At 39.5% G+C, this 21,514-nt stretch overlaps 1 protein-coding gene across 3 annotated transcripts in view; it reads left to right on the top strand.

Moving 5' to 3' along the window:
- Nucleotides 1-21,514, top strand: part of ADAMTS19 (ADAM metallopeptidase with thrombospondin type 1 motif 19) — a 156,133-nt gene that overhangs the window by 38,594 nt on the left and 96,025 nt on the right. For all 3 annotated transcript variants that reach the window (XM_087741948.1, XM_087741949.1, XM_087741950.1), the window contains exons 5-7: nucleotides 650-733; nucleotides 1,772-1,929; nucleotides 11,763-11,806. In XM_087741948.1, the coding sequence (XP_087598074.1) occupies nucleotides 650-733; nucleotides 1,772-1,929; nucleotides 11,763-11,806 (286 nt within the window). The remainder of the gene's footprint in view (nucleotides 1-649; nucleotides 734-1,771; nucleotides 1,930-11,762; nucleotides 11,807-21,514) is intronic.

Here is a 21,514-nt window from a genome sequence, read left to right on the forward strand (position 1 = left end):
TGATCTATGCTTGTTATGAAGAGATGACATTGTTATCAAGAAGGATTGTGTGATAATTAGTGGCTGAAAAAAAACAAAGGGTAATGCACTCGAACAATTACATCCCCTCCCAGCTCTGTCTGGAGCTGCAGTGCACTCATTTGGTGCATAAAGCAGTGAAAACTATCATCTGTAATGTGCAAGGAAAGATTGTTCTAAAGAAGGAGCATAAGCTGCAGAATAAATAAAAACTTGTAACTATTCTGAATGACAAGAAGAGTTATTGCCATGTCCTGGCTGAGACCACTCGGGCCATGATCCTGGATTTAACTGAATAGAAAATGTTATGGGAATAGTATGTATATAGTAGTATATGCATGTATATGCAAGTATTTGGAGGAACAGGCTAGAGTTTATAAAGTGGTCATGCCCATTGAGGGGGAAAAGGTCTTTTTGTGCTCCCAGAATGAATAGTGTCTAGGCTGTGTTCTCCCTTCAGAAGACCAACACAATACGTTAGCTTAATGTTCTGTTCAAATTATGGAAAATTGAAGGAGTCACAGTAGCATATGAGAAATTGTTGAGGTTCTTTGAGGTTCTGTTCTTTTTAGTCTACAGTGTGTTGTGTGCAATACAAGCACGTATTTTTATGTACTGTTTTTTATCTTAGGTTTTTAACCTTTTCCAGCACAAGAGCCTTGGACTACAAGTAAATCTTCGGGTGACTAAACTTGTCCTCCTTCATGAGACTCCAGTAAGCATATATTATCTTTGTCTTAGCCTGTAGAGGGTAATGCTAGTTAGCTTAGTTCTCCACAAAGGCTTGCAATATTCACCGACTTTAATGGCTGACAAATTGTCTCCGTGAGCTTTTGTGCGTTATTTAGTTATTTACGCTGCTGGGCAGCCCCAGTAAAGATTAAGCTTCTCCTACTTTATGTGCTGCGCATACCGAGATTTTTCTGTGCTCGCGGTTGGAAGTCAATCAAAGAAAGTTTCCTTGTGGAAATCAGCTAGTTCTTAAGAAAATCCGCTTGTGCTCTGCTTTTTGTGCATTCGTATAGCTCAAGACAAAAATCATCTCCTTTAAAGCCAGTGAACAGTAGAAGGAGAACTGATGATGTTTGTCGGGCAATCTCTAGATGAACAAAAGGTGCCACAATACAGAAGTATTCTTCCATTGCACCTTTCAGGCACCATCTCAAATCCTGTTCTTCTTTCTTTCTAAAGAAAGACGAGTCAGCTCATACCTTGATTGATACTTGCTATTAACCTATGGTTTGTATATCATATTTCAGGACAATGTCAACTTGATTTCTTGTTGTTTCTACACAATATTACAGAAATCCTTTCCTATTTTAGTTAGTTCATAAGAAAAAGGGATTATGCCTTAATTATGCTTCTGATTTTAAAATACTACCTTTTTCCAGTGAATGAGAAGGTATTTCTTTCTTCAGTGTCCTCTCAGCAGGTGGAGAACTCTCATTTCATGTTCAAATTCTGGATATTCACATCATTAATCTTTTCTTCATGAGGGATAGTGAAAAATCAGCAAATGAATGAGACAAGAGTTCAGGTGAACGGATCCACTGACTGCCTCTCAGTGCACTGTCTTCATCTGTATCTTTAGCATGAGAAAAAGATGTTCTCTGCTCCTGAAGTTCAAGTCATTCTGCCGTGAAGATATTATGCCATAAAAAGGAGAATATTTTTGCTCCCTCAGTCAAAAAATGGTCTTAATTCTGTTTACAGAATCGCCATTTTAGTAAAAGGAATTGTTTTTTATTTCCAGGCAGATATGTATATTGGACATCATGGGGAAAAAATGCTGGAAAGCTTTTGTAAATGGCAACATGAAGAATTTGGCAAGAAGAATGATATACACTTAGAAATGTCAACAAACTGGGGAGAAGACATGTCTTCAGTTGATGCCGCCATACTGATCACAAGGTAAAATACTGAAAGATGAGCATTAAAAAATAGGCAGTGGCCTAATATGAACGTAGATCAAAGGATTTGATGGATGACCAACACAGTTAGGCTTTAGTTTTGCAGTGAGGAAGAGTGCAACTTGAGGTTTCTTTCCAGAAGTCAAAGGTGGTGGTAAAGTGGTGGTAAAGATGGTTCAGAAAGCAATAGTCCCCCGATGGTAAACATGTGGAACGACAAACAGGTCACTCTCTTGTTTCTTCTTTGGCTATATAGCTAAGGCCATGGGTTGGGTGCCTCTCTCCATGTGCCTTCATTTAAAAGAGGCAGCCTACACAGACCTGTAGATCCTTCCATTCAAAACACAAAAGCATACTTAGACCATTCAGAGCTGGATCAGCATGACACTGGGCACCTTACTGAGTTATGCTTCCCTCTAATGGATCTAGAACTGGTATGTTTCACCGTGTGCTGAAGGTACCTCATGTACACAGTATGTGCTCTGCAGCCACAGGGGTGTGGTCCCAGATGTGCAGTTCCTTATAACTCTTAAGTATCAGGCGTTTCACACATTCAGAAGGAAATATGCCTCCAGCTCACCTCTTTCCTTCCAAGCAGATGCTGTCATGGTTTAGGCTGTTAAGTGGTGCACAGGGGGATGCATCTTGATGTATAGCCATTATCCAACGAAAAGGACAGAATGGTGGTTCAACTGGTCTAGGGTTGGGCTTAGTCCCATTTTTGGGGTGGACCTTGGACTGGGTGACCTTCAGAGTTCCCTTCCAAAGACAATTGCTATGATGGGATATATCGGCATACCATTGTGCCGTTGGTGACATGGTATCCTAAAACCATGTGGAATCTTTAAACTTACGTGTAACCTTATACCGTTTATTCAGGGCAATCTCGCTAGGAGCTACATGGATTTTTTTCAAATTAGCTTACATTCTGATTACTCCAATATCTCGAAGGTATTTCAGTTTTCTGAAGCAGAAAAATGCTTCCCTAAATTTCCCTGTTTTGGAGAGCCAGGCACATACTGGAAGCAGGAAATGAAGAAGTTCCAATTGTCTGTGGTGACAGCTTTGTTGCTACTTTTGCTGTTTAATCCCTTCCCTTTTCTTTGAAAAGCCCACACCCATCTCTTCTTAGCCTGTGCCATCCTCCCCTGTTTGTCGTGCTTGTCTGTTTTATGGATTGTTGGGGCTTTGAGGGACGGATTAGTTTTTGTTACACATTTGTACATAAGCTAAGCAGTAGTCCTTCACACCAGCTCCTCTGAACTACCCTGGAAGACATGAGAAATAATGTTCTCTGTAGGAAATTTCCATTTGCTCATCAGAAACCATACTTGGGATGACAGACCGGAAAGAAATTTTCAGATTAAGACCCCAGACTGATTTTAATAGCAATGAGTGTGTCAACGGGGGAAGAGTCTAGATGGAGAAGGAAAGGTGTGAGTAGGAAGAAAGAGAGAGCTGGGGCAAAGGCATAAAGGGTGGCCAAGTATCATACATGGCAGTGGGTTGATGAGCATAGCTAAAGGGGAACAGACCTTCCTACATCTAGTTGTACTTTGTGACTGTCCACGGATAATCGAGCGATTGCATACTGCTTGGTTGCTGGAAACGTGGGGTTGTTGAGTGACCTCTCGCCTATCCCCTGGCTCTCTTATTTGAGAAAGCAGCAGCAGCTTGAGGGAGCATCGAACCCTTCAAGCCTGCATCTCAGGCACTGCCAGGAGAGTGAGTCTAGGGCCGCGTTCTTCAGTTTGTGAGGTGCGTCGCACAAGTAGTAAGGTGCTATGAAATAAAGCATGTAACACCTCTCTCCTCTCACTTTTCTATCTTCACCTTAACCAGCCTTTATGGGAAGAGGCAGAAGAGTTCTGAACTGATGCAAGTGAGGCGTTAGTTAAGCAGTCAAGAGGCAGTGGTCCGGAGATGTCTTTAGCAGCCAGTGTGTCTGGCCAGAGAGCTTTTTGAATTTCATGCAGCATTTCTAAATGGTCAAAAAGCTTTTGGAAAATCTAATCATACGTTAAGACATGCTTAGTAAGAATGATATTCTGATTTGCATTGCCTACAGTTTTCACTTGTCAGTTTTAATATCTTTTTTGGAGTAAATCTCTGATCAGCATTAAGGAAATTGAAGTAGAGAGCAGGGAAGGGATTGGTTGGATGTCAGATAGTAAGTCAGTGCTGGAGCCAGAAATTAAAGACCTGTTCTTCTGACATTTTTATTTTTTCAGTGGTATTATTCTCTGGACTATACTGCCTCCCGTCTCAGAGCTGCTTTAGCTGCTAATAAATCATACCAGTGTGGTTTGCTGACTGTGGGAATGTTTTGCTAATCCAGGCTCCCTCTGCACATCATCAGGTTTATGGTATAGCTAACCCCATGCGTGGCTCCATGTGGTTTTGTTAATTCAGAGTCTCATTCTGTTTTGCAAACACAGCACAAGCTCCCTTGTCACAACTTCCAAAGAGCTTTGAACAGCAGACCTGCTTTATTGAGAGAAATAATTTGCTTTAGACACATGAACACCAACTGCTTGGTATTTTTCAAATAAAAATGGAAAGTTTTGGTTACCTAACACATTCTGTGGCAGACCTCCTAAAACTTACCACGCCTCTTTTTTTGTCTGGCATGATAATAGAAGAGCAAGGGTGCTTTGAAAAGGCTTTCCTGTGCTTTCACGTGCCTGTTGTGTCTAATAACTAAAAGAGTTAGCAAGGAAGTACTGAGTATTCTGCAGAGCTAATTTTTAATGCCTAACTACAAAGAGCATGATGGGTATGTAACAGAGACTGTTATTCAACAGTCAAAGAGCCGTCCTAGCCTTTTCATGAAAAAGGTACTTTTCCAGACTTATTTTTGCATTTCTTACATAAAGTGGAAGGCAAAATCGGCTTCTCCCCCCAGCTTTCTCTGCTGCCCAAATAGGCTGTCTCTTCTCCCAAGTACCAAGGAACAGGACAAGAGGAAATGGCCTCAGGTTGCACCAGGGCAGGTGTACATTGGATATTAGGAAAAATTTCTACACTGAATGGGTTGTCAAGCATTGGAACAGGCTGCCCAGGGAAGTGGTTAAGTCCCCGTCCCGCATTGGTATTTAAAAGACGTGTAGATGTGGTGCTTAGGGACATGGTTTAGTGGTGTACTTGGCAGTGTTAGGTTAACGGTTGGACTCGATGATCTTGAAGGTGTTTTCCAACCTAAACAATTCCATGATTCTATGATATGAATATGCTACCAATTTGTTCATTTCACTTTACTGCAATCTTATTTCAGCCTGTGAGTTTTGTTTAGTTTCCCTTTAAATTGGCTTATTCTGAGGAATTAATGTCCTGTTTAAAATGTGGTGCCGTACAGTAAAAGGAAGACAGAAAGAAAAAGTTTGCATAGTGTATTCAGAAGAGATCCCCAGGGAGGTTATGTATAAGGAGAATGTGAGAATTAAGACAGGAATTGTTTTGAGGACTCTCTTGATCAAACGATCTGATTCACAGTTATAAATCAGCACTACTACTTTTGAGACAGACATATCAGGAAGTACTTCTCTCTGAGGAAAAAACATACCACGGCACATCCACATTCTCCTTGCCTTTTAAGTTACAGAGTGTGAGTGCACAGAGGTAAGCCCCGATTTTGGTGGCTACCGAGATGATATTACCAGCTGCCAACTGCATAGGTTGTCTGGCCTGAATGAGGTAACGGAAAGTAGGGCAGGAAAAGGCCCATGGCGTCCGCTCTATGATGATACTTAAGTTCTTTTATTGCCCCTATTGCAAACAAGGTAATGAAAGCTTCAAAGTGTATTTTTTTTTTTTTTTTTTAAAAAGGATACAAGACTGAGGCAGAATATACCTTGACTTCAAAATTATGCATCATGCTGCTTTTCCAGTGCATAGGTCAATCTGCGTCACAGTGGTTTTTTAGAAAAACATGTAAATATTAAAAAAAAAAAAGTTCTGTATTCTCCGTCTCAGAATTGCCGTTTTCACAGGTGCGTGTGACAGAAAGTAGATCTCCGATTCTCCTGCTGTTCAGCAGATAGGCAATGATGCTCCATGTTCATAGTGTACATCAGCTGTTTGTTTGTGTTGATCTGCAGTGTCTGAAATCGCTTTGCTCTGGGTGATCTATAATTGAAACAACACTGCGAGGCATTTTCAGTGTAAGAAAGTGCCTCATTCTATAAAAGTAGGCAGTAGCGTAAATAGCACTTTGATTTGCTAAATATTGCTTCATTTCCAGTCATTGCAACCCTCTGGAACGCTCCCCAAAGCTCGGACAAGAGTTTCTTAAGCGTTGCTATTACCTCCCAATGCACACAACAAGTACAGTTCCTTTCCTGACTTTGCTTTTTACTTCTTTTCTGACGATGATGATGATTTGAAGCAAAAATACGTCCTCAAGAAAGTCAGAGGTAGAAGACTGCAAATGACCCCTGCACAGCAACTACCATTACCGGGTCACCCAAAAAGGGTGCAGTGTTTGGCAGTCCAAAACTGTTGAAATGTAAAGGGACAGAGGTTGGGTCATTAAGCTGCTACTGCTGTCCTTAAACTTGTAGTGAAATTCAGCTCACGGTGAGAGAGGAAATTCTTCTTAGTTTTCTCTTCACGGTGGTGTTTTTTTCATCACTGTAATTTCAATACTGCCAACGCTCCTGATATTTCTTGCAAAGTTTTACGGTGTTTACTGTTTTTCTTTTGACATCAACAGCAGACATCAAGGGAGTTCATGAGAATCTCACATGTCCTTACTACTAATTATTTACTAATAGGATTGTAGATGCAGAAGGAAGCATGGGAACGTGAAAAGAGCATACTTTAGACTCAAAGGTGTCTTTTCAAAGAAACCCATAATCTCCTGTATTTATCACATTGACTCTAAGACATGTATTTTTATCTTGTGTGTTTTAAAAATCCCGCTTTTTTTTTTTAAGTCATCGCATGCTGTTTGTTTTGGTTTTGTTTTTTTCTTCTCTAAGTTCAAAGTGTTTGACTCTGCGAAGAGGTACTGCTTGTAATAATACACGTGCGAATAATCTGCATGAATTTACCTGTTGCTGTCAGCTTGTTCTTTCGAGCTTCAGTGGTCAGGCCACATATGTTCCGTTCACTCGTACGGGTCTGTTACGTAGGATTACACAGACCTAAACTGAATTTTAATTCTCTGATTATCTAGTGCACATCCCTGACACTAACTTTGGTTAGCTATTTTTACATTTTATTTTTCTGGTGAATGAGAAAGCTAGACAGTCTTGAGACAAAGCTTTAAAAGAAAGGAAGATTCACTGTGTTCTGAAGTAGACCATTGCCACAGTTACTTACTTTCAGAATGGACAGTTGTGTCTTATTTCTAATTTTTGCTACTTCAGCTTTCAACCATGGATCTCTTTATACCCTTTGCTGCTAAAGAGCTGTTAGAAAGCTCCTCCCTATGTAAATACTTGTAAGCTGTGATCACGTCACAACTCATCTTTCTCTTAGATTAATTTAGAGAGGTTTTTAAGCCTGCTTCCCAGACATGTAATCATTCTCTTAGCTCTTTCCAGACCTTTTCCTATTTTTCAGATTGTTTTTTGAAGCATAAGTGCCAAAATTAGGCACAGTAGTGTGTGAACGGTTGTAGTGGTGCCACGTCTGCTATTTTCCTGCGTCTTTACCCAAGGATGCTATTCACTCCTAGTGTTTTCAAGTGCTCGCCTCTTTTTGTTGTTGTTGTCATGCTGTTGCCGTATGTGATCAAGTTTGGGGGTCCAGTTTTGGCTACCTTAAAATAGAAGTTACTCAGATGAGTCATCTTTAAAAATGGATTTGTCTTCGTTCCTATTTGTATTCTGCCAGATCTCATTTAATTTTCAAACTTCACCAGTAGTGCTCTCTTATTTTCTTCCAGATTGTTGTTTAATGCTAATGCTGAGTCTAGCTTCTGTTGGACTCCACTGGAAAACACCTTCCTTGGCTTCCTAACATTTCTATGTCTGTTTTGAGATCTTAGCTACACATTCGATTCAGTTATTGGTTCACTTATCACACTTCTGAGCTGTTATTTTTTAGTTTGTCTGAAACATGAGCTTTAGAAGAAGGCCTATTTATATTGTCCTTTTTAATCTCAGTTCAACTTTACGGAGCCTACGTGATTTCTTAACTATTTAAAGTATGTAAATATAGCGTTTCCTGATTTACTAAAATACACTGTCCAGTGCTTACTGGTGCATTTGAGGTTTACCCTCAAAACACTAAACAGTTGCTGAAGTAGCATCTACGATAGTAACATTGTCTATTTGTTGAAATTCCCAACTGAACAGTAAATGTGTAATTTATGTTGTGGTTCATTAACCGCCAAACTGATTTTCATTTCATTTTTTTTTAGTTAGTATGTATGTGCTTGGTTTATATGTGGCTTTAACCGTTTCAGGATGTCCTGTTACATGAAGAGACAAGAACATCTGCACTGTTGTCATTATTCACTTAGCACAATGCAAACGTAGGCATTTGCAATATGATGAGAACGTTATTTGCCATGGAGGCCATTAATTGCAACTATTCTTTATGAAAGCCTTATGATTTGAGAAAACTTGTTGCTTGGGCAATACGCCTCAAATACATCTTGGAAAGTTGTAAGTCCTAGAATCAATGACAACAGCAGGAGTTAGACTGCAGTTTCAAGCCTAGGTACTTTTTTCAAAACTATGGACATGAGAGAAGTTAAGAAATTGAAAATAGGGTGAAAGCCAGAATGAAGATTTGGTAGACTGGTAAAATCCATTAGTTGTCCTCTTCTGTTTCTTCTTTTCTCCAATGTAGCGTATGGAAGGAAATGATAAACTGGCTTCACAAGAAATAGGTCTTTGGACTAGGATGCCTAAAAGAAGTGTTAAATTTATCTAAAAGGACAAATAGGTGGAAGCTATTCATGAAACATAAGTCTGGATTCTTCTTCAGTCTTCCTCTGCTGTTCTTGATGTCTTCTGTTGTACGTCCCATCTCCACATCAGGATTTATTTTAACAAAGAGAATGTAATGAGATACTTTATATTTAGAAATTGGATAGTTAGTCTTTGTTTGCTGTGAAGGCCCTTCATAGTGCTATATGTGGTCACTTAAAAACGCACTAAGTAAATATAATTTTCTGAAACAGTGGATTAGCGGTTACCCATTCCTGCTTAGAATTCCTTTCTGGGGTTAGCCAACTCATTCAAGCTCGGCAATCAGTCCTAAATCTCATGAAAGCTCCTCTTCTCTCACTTGAATAAGGGCTTGTTTGTCCTTCCACGTGCATGCAAAGTAACCATTTAGAGTCATGGAAATTGTGTGCTGGATACTGGTTAGAAGGGGACTTCAGTCTGCTTTAACCAGTTTCTTGCTTTCAGTGTTAGACTCAGCTGCTAACTTGCACTACAAAAGCTTCTATATGCATTAATGGTGATGCTAATACCTTTGCCCTATTGTCCTAAGAGAAGGGAGGAAAAGAAGAAAGGCAAATAATCTCAGTGGCTTTCCTGAGGGCTTTGTAGTGTGCTCTGTTGCTTTACTTTATACCTCCTCTTATTTGGAAGAGTCCGTATCCTCTCTTTTGTTTTGTGTACTTTCAGTATGCCAATTCCATATAGATATATATATAAAGTGTAGAGGGGTGGGTGTGTGTGTATATATGTGTGTATGTTATATACACACAGAGGAACGTAGTTATAATACGATGGAGTATTTAAGTTACTGTGTGGGAATTAGAGAACAATTTCTGTGAGAGTCCTTGGTAGGTCTAGCTAGAGCTGTAAATCTTTACTAATGAGCCTAGTCTCAAATGTATGTAATGCATTCATATTCTTGGAAATTAAAGGAGCTATTACATTCTTTGAATGTAAATCAGGAACTAAGAATGGTTTATTGTACTTCCCTTTTGCCAAATCATAGCAGTACCGTTTTCCCCAAGTCCCATAATGAAATTATGCATAGCATAACCATAGTCAGAGTCAGCCAAGAAGGAAAACCAAAATGAAAACAGCTCAGTAAGTGTATGAGAACGCTATTACAGAAGCAGCAACCTCTTGGATATGAGCAGTTTTAAAATGTCAGGTGGTATTCTTGTACGTTTGAAGGCATGCTCTCTTTTTTTTTTTTAACTTGTTTTTACATCAGTTAATATTTATGGTAGTTGTATGAGTGTGCGCAGAAGACAATCTATGTCCTTAGATTGTCTTTACACATGTTCTCTTGCTTCACCACAAGTCCCATATTTCTAATCGTTCTGTCATGTTGCTTAACAAGACAATAAGTCCCTTGTGTCACATAGCACAAAACAAAGAATTGTGTTACAACCCAGTGCATTAATGCAATTTGTTGCAGGTTTGAAAAAGGAAAAAAACTCCCTTCTGTATCTGATTATAGTTTCTCGTTCACCACCTTTGGTTCAATTTCCAGGGCCCTTCTAAGTGGATTCCCGGAGTTTCTGTAGCCGTTTATTTGCAAGATTTGTTTCTAGCACTGTTGTTTTGCTTGTCTACTCGGTAATTATCTGGCAATGGTGCCTGGAGAATCAAAAGCTATGTAACCCCATGTCTCTGGCTGTGTGGCCTTTGACAAGTGTCCGAAGTTTGCCAGCCTCTTGAGATTGTTTTTAGGTCTAAATCACTCTGTGGGAATAGTCTGTGGGAAACAACCAAAGAGCTCTTGGAGTAGTTCCATTTGTAAAAATGATAAGCATCACTAGTCTACTCTCTCATCTCAAGCATCAACCAATTCCTGCATTTTGTTCCTGGAAAATGAGTGTTTCTATATGTGTGTATCTTTATCCATATCAATCTGTGCGTATATCTATGTAGCTTCATAGACAGACCATAAAAATGAAATCTGTCTGGCCTCTGTCTGTTCCTCTGTAAAAACAGAGACCATTACCCTATGGTACAGCTAAAGAACAGAAACTTCTTTATTTGTGTACATGTTGGATTGGAGTTCAGGTAACTAGGTTGTATTTTGCTTAGATGCTATACGTGGGGGCGGTTTTTGTTGTTTGTTCCCTGTTTGTTCCCTCCCCACCTCCCCAGTTCATGCATACCTCAGCAGCCCTATTTTTACTTAAAATAAAAAATTAGCATGAGTTATAAAGACTCCAGTAAAAAGAAGCCTTTCCTTTGCTCTTGTGATACCTTTGTTATGTGTCTCTGAGAACAAGTAAAATACGTGTGAAATTAAAATGAATCCCAAGGCGATGTTTAACACGGAGATGAAATATTTATTCTACTTCATGCAATTGAGCAGTCTTATTTCTAGAGCTATGACTGGACTGACATCGGTGTTGGTGATAGGATAGTCTTCTCCCAGTGAGTGAATTTGTAAGTCTTCCACTACTAGAATGGGATGCCCTAGCAGAAATGCTTCTCCAGAATGTATTGCTATTAGCCGTTTTAACCATTGACCTTTTAGCACAAAAACTTTCTGACTCTCTCTCTGTGATCTAAATGCTGGATTACAGTGCTGCTTTTGGATGTGATATTAAGCACTGAAGGTATTTTCATTTCAAATGAAAGAAAGGCTAACTTTAGAGTTGTTACATTTCAAGACACTTACCCGTGGAAAAAACCAGATATTAGGTACAATGCAATTTAAATATATCGTACATATTTTGCCACCTGACTACTCCTAAATCTCCTCCGAGAATAAATTGAAGTTTAAGTGTTCTGGGTAATCCTGGCCTTCGCTTACCCATGCTCTTTGTTGAGATAATGGTGTTCTGTATTTATTCGTTGAGCCATACAAAATATTTGTAAATAGGTCACACAGTCATTACCAATCTGGCAGCTTGGCTTGCTTAACATTTTTCTTTTCCACCCCCAATTTTAGGAAGGATTTCTGTGTACATAAAGACGAACCATGTGATACAGTTGGTAAGTAAACAAACATAAGACACTCTGTGTATAAACCGCTTCATCAATTGTGTTACATAAATAGACATGTGGAGCTAAAAGATGACAACAGCATTTGTTATAGATAGCTGTAAGCAGCTAAAATACAAAATACGTCTCAAATGCCAATAATACTTTGCTAGATTTGTGAAATCTTCTAGCAAAGGAATATGTTTAAGTACAATATTTCTATCACATTCATAGAGAAAACTTTTAAAACTTTTTTCTTTTTAATCTCACCGCCAGTTTAATACCAATTGTTTTCATATGCTTAATTCAAAGTATGAAGCTAAACAAACGTGTTTATGATTCTTTTTTTATGCAGTGGATTTGTCTTTGGTGAGAATATGTCTATCATGTTTAAAAAAAGTTTCCGTAAGAATATAATGGAACATATAGAGTAATGCAGTGTTTATGAACTATGTAACTTGTGAAGTGAACTAATGTGCAAGGCATCTTCTGACATCTTCAATTAAAGTGAGTGCTGGCTGCACCAAGTTTTTCTATCACGAGTTGTTAATTTAGTTCACACCCTTTTGGGAAGACAGTTCTTCAGTGTAAAGGTCTGCTGGAAAAGGTAGCAAAAGGTTGCAGTTGTTCTGTTCAGCTGTAATTCGGGGTGAAAACACTCAATGAGCGATGTCATGGCATGTTTTTACCCTAGAATTTCTTTTGGCAAATAGAAGTCTTTTAACAGTTCTCTATGTAAATACAACTATTCAGAACCTAAGTTGTTTCAGTAAGATTAGGATGATAGTAATGAACTATTAACTATTGTCATGTTTGTGCTCCCTCTTAGGTAGCGGAGAAGTAGAATATTTTTTTCCTGTTTTATATCTTTGGCAAAGATTTGAGGAGAATTCTCATGTAAACTGCATTACCTCACTACTTGCTAGTCCCTTTTCTTTTCCTGCTGCATCATCCCAAGTCTATGTGAGCGTGTCTATGGGATGGATATCAATACAAAATCCTTCTAAATGAAGAATGGAATGTTTCTCACAGCAGTTACTGGTTAAGAATTCATAGTGTTCTTCCACTAGTCGGTATCTTGGTCTTAGGTGAATTTTGTATGAGTATTTGGTGCCCAGAGGCATTTCTTTTTGTCTTGTAAGTGGAAAAATGTTTCCTTCCAGCTGAAAGAGGAAGCGATGTGACAAGAGGTCTTCCGCATCTTATGCTGATGTCAGCTGAAGATCCAATCTGGAGTACTTCCAGCATATCTAAATCTGGATAGGGTGCTGTCTGAATTTCACAGATGAAGTGAATGTATTCAAGGATTTTCCTTGAAAAACATTTCCTCTTTGGTTGAACCTTGGAGGTAATAGAATGACTATTTATCTCTGAATTTGTCCATGGCATTGTGAATGAGCTAAGATTGAACTGACTCAGGTATCAGTCATTCCCATTTCTGTGACGAAGAATCTTGAACATGAGGCAGTGCATTAATCCTAAGTGCACAGGAAGTAAAGAGTTTGCAGTCTTAATATAGTGATAAGCAAAATGAAGTAGAGATCTTGGCCGTCTAATTTGGCATTTTGTGGAATGGCTGTTGTGGACTTTTCCCACTGTGTATTTTGTTTACAGTTTTCTTCAGGAACGGAAATATGTGCAGTTCTTTCCATATAGCTACAATTGTGCAGCAAAAGCTAAGGTTATTAATTTCTTGTTGTTCCATCAGTTATTATATGAATTTAATCATTTGTTTTCCAGATGAATGTAGTGCCTTTCCATAAAGTCAGTGTATCGTTTCTTCCATGCACATTTACAGTACTGTAAGTCCGTGCTCACTCTTAAGAAGACAATGTCTTTCTGAAGCTCTTGTCCACCGTCATCCGTGAGCTGGTCTAAGGAAGAGTGTTCGGAAAGCTAGGGAGGACTTGGTGCGTTTCTCTTGAAGAGAATTTTTAAATTGTCTTACTGGCATGGATGTATTACGTCCATATTTTTAGGATTGCAGGTGTATATGCCAAATTGTTGAAAGTACATGTAGGTAGATGGTGGTTTCATTTTGGCATCTTTTCTTTTGCCTTTGCCTTCACTAGGAAAACCCAAATGGTGATTTGTAGTCTTAGATAGGATCATGAGTAAAGGTTCGCTGAAAGGTAAGCAAGAGCAGTTTGATCTTACTGTACATCTTCATGCAACATGTTTGTAGGCAAAAGGAGACAGCACATTCCAGGGATGTTTAATCTGCTATAGAATTAGCCAAAGAAAGTAGATGAGAAAAGCTAATGTAGTATCAACTGTACAATTCCCAGCTGTCCAGAGCTTGCCCCTGGCTTAAAAGCTGCCAAAAGAATACACCACAATACAGACTTTTGTCTACCTTAAAGAGTGGAATAAGGCAATTCTCTGTGAAATGTTAACATAACCGTACATGTGCATGAGGCAGTCAAGGTGATCTTTGTAGCACATTACACAATCCGGAAATGAAAGTCATGAGAAAGGAATATTTACAGGACAGACCTGTACATGGTGCCAATCTTTCAAATATTCCTGCAGGAAAGCATTTAAGGTGGACAAATTCAAGAATTTTTTTCCATCATGATAGAAAACACGTTGTGGAATGTTTGTCAGATTTTAACATTCTTAATCAGGAAAAAAATCTGGCTATCTTGGTGATCAAACACAAAATGTATTAACACTTCATATCTGATAGTTTTGAAAAGTAAGCGGAAATAGAAGACTTAGTTCTGGAATTTTATTCAATTTCCCAAACTGTGTTGAAGTTTAGAAAGTAGAATGTCTTTATGTTATGCTTTTCAGGGTTATCTTAAGTATTATGCTATGGCTAGAAGTGTTTGGAACGCTCTGCTGTAGCCAGGGGAGTTGTGGGGATAGTTTCTTACTTCACAATGTAAATCCAGAGTAACTCTAATGAATGCCTTTCTTGACTAACCTCATGTTTCTGTAAAACAATAAGCTAGACTCTCATGTGGTGTCAGTCAGCCCAGGTCAACTGACTTCAGCTAAGGTGTTCTGATGTCAGCATTGTCAATTGCCACAGCCCCTGTCAAATTCCTTCTGGGTGGAGAGCCACCAGGCAATTGTTTTAGGCTCAAAATGGACCAGACCCACGTGTTCTTGAGCTTCCTCTGGTTGGTTGGTTGCAGCACTCTTTTATTTCTATTTTTTTCCCCTGCTGTTCTGCTCACGTGCATGCCCCCTGTCTGCTATTCCTGCGCAGAAGTGAGATCCTGTTGCTGTGCCACTGATTCTTGCAGGTCTTCTGTAGGTTAAAGAGAGGTTTCAGACCTTGCTTTACTGTACAATACATACTTGGATTAAAACAGAGAGCTTGTTTGGGGGTGGAAGAATATGAAGATGCTTATATACAAATTAAATTGACTTTAGCTAATGAAAAAATTGGTTTAGACCGGTAACTGTCACGATTCATTTCCCCCAGAAGATAACTGTTTTTCGGGATCATGGCATTTCTGTCCTCCAGACAGGCTTTGTTAGCTTAGTCAGAGGGACCTGTCTTTTAAATTTGTGGTGGAGTGTTGTTCTTTTTCTCGTGCTGTAGACAGGTAAAATTGTGAGTGTAGATGTCTCAACAAATTTCTGAAAAGTCTAAGAAATTATTCCATTGTCAATTTCCAGAAAATTAAGTCTGTACTAAAAGAATTAAGATGAAATGTAAACTGGGGTCTGGTACCTGCTGTATTGTTCTTGTGCATGCATCTTGTGGTATTGTCATATTTAAGTACCTGAAAGGAGCAATGATTCGTAGGGCAACTTGTTAGTGGATTATTGCCCAAACCTTAGTAGCAGGAGATGGAAACCAACAGGTATTTTCTCACTCCCTTCAAGGATTCGGCTAACAAATAAACACAGAAGGACTATTTCTTGAAGCAAGCGTATGCACATATGAACTTCCCTTCCTTTGTCTACCTTTTTACTGCAGCAATTAAGCTTTTAAATCTCTGAGACATACTTCTTTTGGATTCCATTTGTTGTTTGCTTCTAGCTAATGTCTTCTGTGGAAGCACTATAATAGGAAGTTCTTGGTGTGAAACGTTACAGGCACAGGCAGATTGTAAAATGATGCTTGTCTTGTGTTGGCATCCAGGTGGAGCCCCATTCATCTGCAGGAACTGAGGGCATGACTGTTTCTAAGGGAGGCCGTGTCCTTTGTGGGCCTGCCCTGCTTGGAGGCTGCTCACTGCCTTGTGCCTTGGTTTAGCATCCCTCTGCCTCTGCTTCCAGTCTTTCCTTTTGCCAGCAAAAGGACTGAGCAAATCTTAGCACAAACATGCAGTTGGGTTTAGTGGAAATTGCGATTGTTTACTTCACTAGCTGTAAAATTTGGTTCGTAGCTTCCATGCCGCTCACTAGTTGCATCAAAGCTGTAGGTTTAGATTGATGGGAAGGTTCTAGGAGGGTGCTTGAGAGCTTGCTGATGCCCTGGAAGTGTTTAGGGATGCATAGTGTTGTTCTTGCAGCAGTATCACCTCAAAATGGTTTTCAAAAGGCATAGGAATGAGCGTAATTGCTACAGCTGGAAATAGTGGCAGGCTGAATGACCCGCACAACATCAATGAATTAGCAAGTGAGAGAATCAGGAAGGGAACCCAGCATGTTCTTCTTCTCCGTTCAGCCTATTGCATTGTCTGCATTTCTAGTGCCTATTTCTAGTGGCTTTTAAGAAAATCTAAAATGTTGGCATGCTGCCATATCACTGTAAGTTGTAAAGCTCCAAGTAAATTTATCCTTAAAGAACATGTAGAACTTGAAAATAACTTGCAGAGCCAAAAATCTGCTATTCTGCTATTTGAAAGCTGTTGCTTTAGTAATACTGTCCTATAGTGAATGTTAATTGCAGTTGCTGCTGGTAGTTGTCTTTTTTCTAAGTCTTTATTGAAGATATACCATTCCAGATACCAGACACTAAGCACCTGAATCCTTGTATTATCCCTTGTCTTATGCCATCTGATTCTTCAGGTAATGTCTTCTCTCATCCCTTGTCAAAAGTCCGCAGGTATAAAACACGTGCTTTGTAAAATGTTGTGACCACAGTTACTGTTTTGAAAGATTTATGGTAGCTAGTAAAGTGTCCTAGTAACACTGATTGCAACAAAATGGAAAACAAAAAAGTAGTATTTCCAGATTCAGTTACCATAAGCCTTTTACTGCACTTAGTTTAAAAAAACATGCCTCTGTCAAAGGAAGATCAGGCATTTTCTCAGCATGTATAAATTGAGTTCCATTTGACCTACTATGTCAAAATTGTGAGTCATTTCGAAGATAGCTTTTGCCTTAAATAGAGTGACCTCAGTTGATTGTTTCAATACTATCTTCTTACTGCAGCAGGGTGAGGCTTCTTTTTTTTTAAAGACGTCTCCGGCTGACACACCTATATTGTTCTGCACAAACATGTTTCCTTTAAAGCTGATACCATTTGCTTGTACTCTTAGTCCTGGTTGAAATTCCCAAGTAATGGGATGTTTCAGGAATTGTAAATGGAGCTTTTCTGATGCTTTATGAAAGACAGGGTTTCTGGCATTTCATTGATCTCAGAGGAGTGTAAGTGCAATGTTCTCATTGTGGTCTCCTGGAGAGAAGGTAATTAAATGCTGTTTTCAAAGAATATTTTGTATCTTAGGATATCACAAAAGAGCAGGGTTTCCTTAAAAAAAGAAAGAAAGTTATTTTTAACACCTGATACTGTGCCTTTGGATCCTGCACTTTGAGATACCGTTTTCAGTTAAAACATCAGCTCTAAGAACAGTGTTTCCCAAAAACATGCTTCCATCTAAACCGTTTACTAGAAAGCATTTTCCAAGAAAATGTTGACATTGCAATCTCTAAACAGAACTCCCTTAAAAACTCTTGTCAGATTGTTTTAGGGGGATGGTACAAATACCGTACATGATAAATTTCTAACTCTGGTAACAGCTAGTGTTGCAGAGAGAAAAACAATAGTGGAAAATTGAGGCGCCATCAGGTCTTCATTCTGTTGCAAAGGATCTAAATAGCGTGGATACAAATAATGACCGGTAAGGAATCAGAAAAACATCTACACAATAAAGATCACAAAAGAGAATGAAGTGACAGAACACATCTTCCATCCAACTTAGCAAAATGCCAAAGATAGATTTATTTACTTTTCTTTTACAATGTGAAAGCCATAGATCTTTAATACAAAGGACTTGGCCTTTTCCTCCGAAACTTGTCCCCAGGGACAAAGGTTTAGTCCAGCCCTATGCATGAAGAGATATGACAGAAACAGGGAATTGGGCAGGCTGTCGTTGTCCGGTGGAGGTTAATGCTGGGAGCATTGAAGCTGAATGCTTAGGGCCCGTTGCCAATGACCAAGCAGCCAAAGAAGTCGCACAGAACACGGGCAGCAGCGCTGCAGAAGTAAACTTGAGAAGTCTGTTTCCCTGTGCTTTCTCCTCTGTATCCATCCGCTGTCCCTCCTCTTACCCAGAAAATCGCTCTGCTGCAGTCTTGCGTAGCTGCCCTCAGCCTAACTAGCTAGGGGAGTGGTAACAGTTTGCTGAGAAGCAGGGTGAACTCTCTCATGCTGAGCCGTATGCCACTGTGGCTGAACTGCTCTGGGCACTTGATGTTGCTAATGGAAAGCTAGTTCAAGTATCTGTGTGCTGCAGAACAGGAGCCCTTGCGACATAAGCCCTGTAGTAGCAGGGTTAGTCTCCCTGCTTCTCTTAACACTTGGTGTGGTTGGGTTCTGGTCTGCGGCCAGAGAGGTTGGGATTACTGCAACCTGCACTGTGTTTCTCCAGAGGAAGGGAAAGGAGGGAAGAGGGGCTGCCACTGGGCTTTCAGTGGGCATATTTGGTTTAACTGGGATAAAGAAGCAAGAGGAAGCCTGTCCCTCCACTTCCAGGCCCTCCCCACCATCAGAACTGGATCCTGCAGCGTGTGTCTGTTTTTCTAGAAGATCCTAACAAGGGCCTCAGTTGTTTATATTCACTAGAAAGGGGGTTTTTGGTTTGTTTCTTCTCTTCTGTTGAGGCACAATTGTGGAAGAAGTGCACTTAAGGCAGTTACAAATCAATAGTGTAGGTTGTTCCGTTGCTGACACTTGCAAGGGGGCAAGGGAGATTTCTGATCAGTCAAGGCAAACAGGAATCCGTAAGCCCTGAGCCTCTGAGGCCTGTCATTTACGGTATGTTATATGCACTGATTCAATGCAATGCATTGACATGCATTTTTGGGAAAAGGTTTCTCCACAAGACAGATGAGGCTGAAAGTAGGGGGTGGGCCAGAACAACATCTACAAAGGACGGAGTATAGAACTTATGCATAGGTCCCGGTCCCTATATAGCGGGTGGGGGGTGGGGGGGGAGTTGGCAGTCCTGTCAGTCTTGCGGAGGGAAATGTAGGAGGCAGGCTTAGAGAATGAAATCAGTGGAGGTTAGAAAGATGAGTTTTATCAGGTGTGTGCATACATCTGTTTTTTGGAACATTTTAGCATTCCACACAGTCAGGTTGGATAATGGTGAAAAGTGTTATGTTTTAAGTAAGGAAATACTATGCGAGGTTACCCTTTTAAAATTCTGTTGACTGAGTCACCCATACCTGGAGATGTACAGCTAGCCTTCCATCTGACCACTGTGACCAACATTTTTTCTGATGATATTCATCACTAGTGTAATTAAATTGGTTTCTTTTGTTGTGCATGTTACTCTCCTGGGTGCCGTGGGGAGTTCAGAGCGGGAGCACAAGCAGTTGGACAGACAGACTGGATGAGGAGAAGCAACCACAGCAAGTTTCTCCCAGTGAAGGCATAGGTGCAGTCTGTTAAACTTTCTAGGTCAAAAATATTCTCTGACACATGTCCAAGCTTGCTGCCACACAAAATTTGCAAAAGCAGTAAGAGCATTGTAAGCTCTGAGTTTTTGCCCTGTGAATTTGTTTACCCCAAATGACACAACAGAACAGTATCTTCTGAACAGAAGGTACTCTAAACATACCCTGTGTAAAGGAAAGGTAATTTTTGTCAGTAAGATTGCCGACACTCAGAGAACTGGGTTCACCATTTAATCTGCAAAAGACTTCCTATGGAGATTTCCAACGTGGGACATAATCTAAGCCATTCATATGACTTTTACAATACATAGAGTCTTGCATTCTTACAACATTCTCTTTTACAGCCAGCTCATGTTAGTAAGTTCACTGACCTCTATATAAAGGAACACCTCATACAGCGAGAGCAGGAGCATCTTTTACGTGCTTTTGTGGAAAAGCTAGCCATGGAGATCTCACTCAATTTCACTTAATGAACTTTTGTTATTGGTAAAAGTACTGTAGCTCAGATGTGCAACTGCCTGAGTAACTGCAGTGTTCACATATGGCTTCTGAACATTGGTTTCTCCTGTGACATTGCTAGGATCTTTTATTTAGTATAATTTGAACTATGTAGAAGTGTAGAAATGCAAAAGTTCCCTAGGAAGTGGTATCCATATGAGAGTACAGTATGTCTGGTATACAAATACCTTTAATACACAAGATTTTTTTAAATCATCTTAAGGAATTTTGACTTCTACAGTCTACAGAATAAAACTTGCTTTTGTCGGTGAGTTACATGTCCGTAAGTACAGCAAAGCAGAACCTACTTAGATGTGAATTCCAATAAATGTAAGAAAACAAAACAAAATAAAGAAATAGAATTTAGTCGTCTTCGTGTCAGAAAACATCCAATGAATTAGGCATGCTCAGTGCAGTTTCTCAGGAAAGCAGAAGAACATAGGACTACAATACACATGCTCAGTCATCAAATCCAGACATCTGCTGTTGCAAGCCTTGACTTTATTCCTCTTCTAGATATATTAAATTCAGTTTTAAAAATTATTAAGACTCTTGATTCCAGCAGAATTCTTTAAGATGCAGTCCCGTCTTACCTTGCCTCTTGTTTTACTGAGTTGGACTAAATGGCAACACTCTAGTGAGACCGGAGAGCTAGGTTTTCATGCCAAGACAGCCAAACCGTTGTTTTCAAGCTGTGTTGTAACTCAGACACAAAATAACTAGGTTACAACATAGTAGATTGTTTTATTTTCCAGTGCTTTATTTTAAGTGTTTAAAGCTTGCTTAATCTCAACAGTAGTAGGGTAACACAGAATCAGTCTCTCTGAATGCACTCGTGATGGCAATTTCATAATGGCTGAGCTTTTAATTGCTAACTGCTTATCATACTTAAACCCCAAGTCTTTTCAGCCTTAAACAATTGATCGAGGACTTACTGCTTCAGGCACTTCCTTCCTTTTCTTCATTTCATTTTATTTTACTTTGAAGTAGTTAGCCAATGCATTTAGAGAGCTGAAAGTGAAGGGAAAAAAATATTTTCTGTTTTGTTTTTCAGATTATACTCCACAAGTCACTTACTGCTTTCTTTACCAAGTATGTGTTAACAATCAGTCTCAGGAAACAGTAGGGCCTTTGAATGTGTTTAGGAAGACTAGAAAGTTAATTTTCATGTTCACATCCAGTTTCAGAAGTTTATAATGAAATCTGTACGTAAATTTTAGCTAGAGCTGAGAAAATCTATGACACCCGTATTGAACTTCTGTTAGCCTGTGGATGTTCTGGTTCAAGGAATAATAATTTGTGAGAATGAAGCAGTGTAACACGTTACTCACTTGATGTGCAGGATAATTTTGTGTATTTGTTGATAGTGTTGGTATTTATGGTTGTCATTAACAGTATTTATTTGTATAATAG

Source organism: Nipponia nippon, unplaced genomic scaffold, assembly GCF_047370975.1.
Source record: "Nipponia nippon isolate SJK-2023a ecotype South Korea unplaced genomic scaffold, ASM4737097v1 scaffold_8, whole genome shotgun sequence".
Classification (NCBI taxonomy): Eukaryota; Metazoa; Chordata; class Aves; order Pelecaniformes; family Threskiornithidae; genus Nipponia; species Nipponia nippon.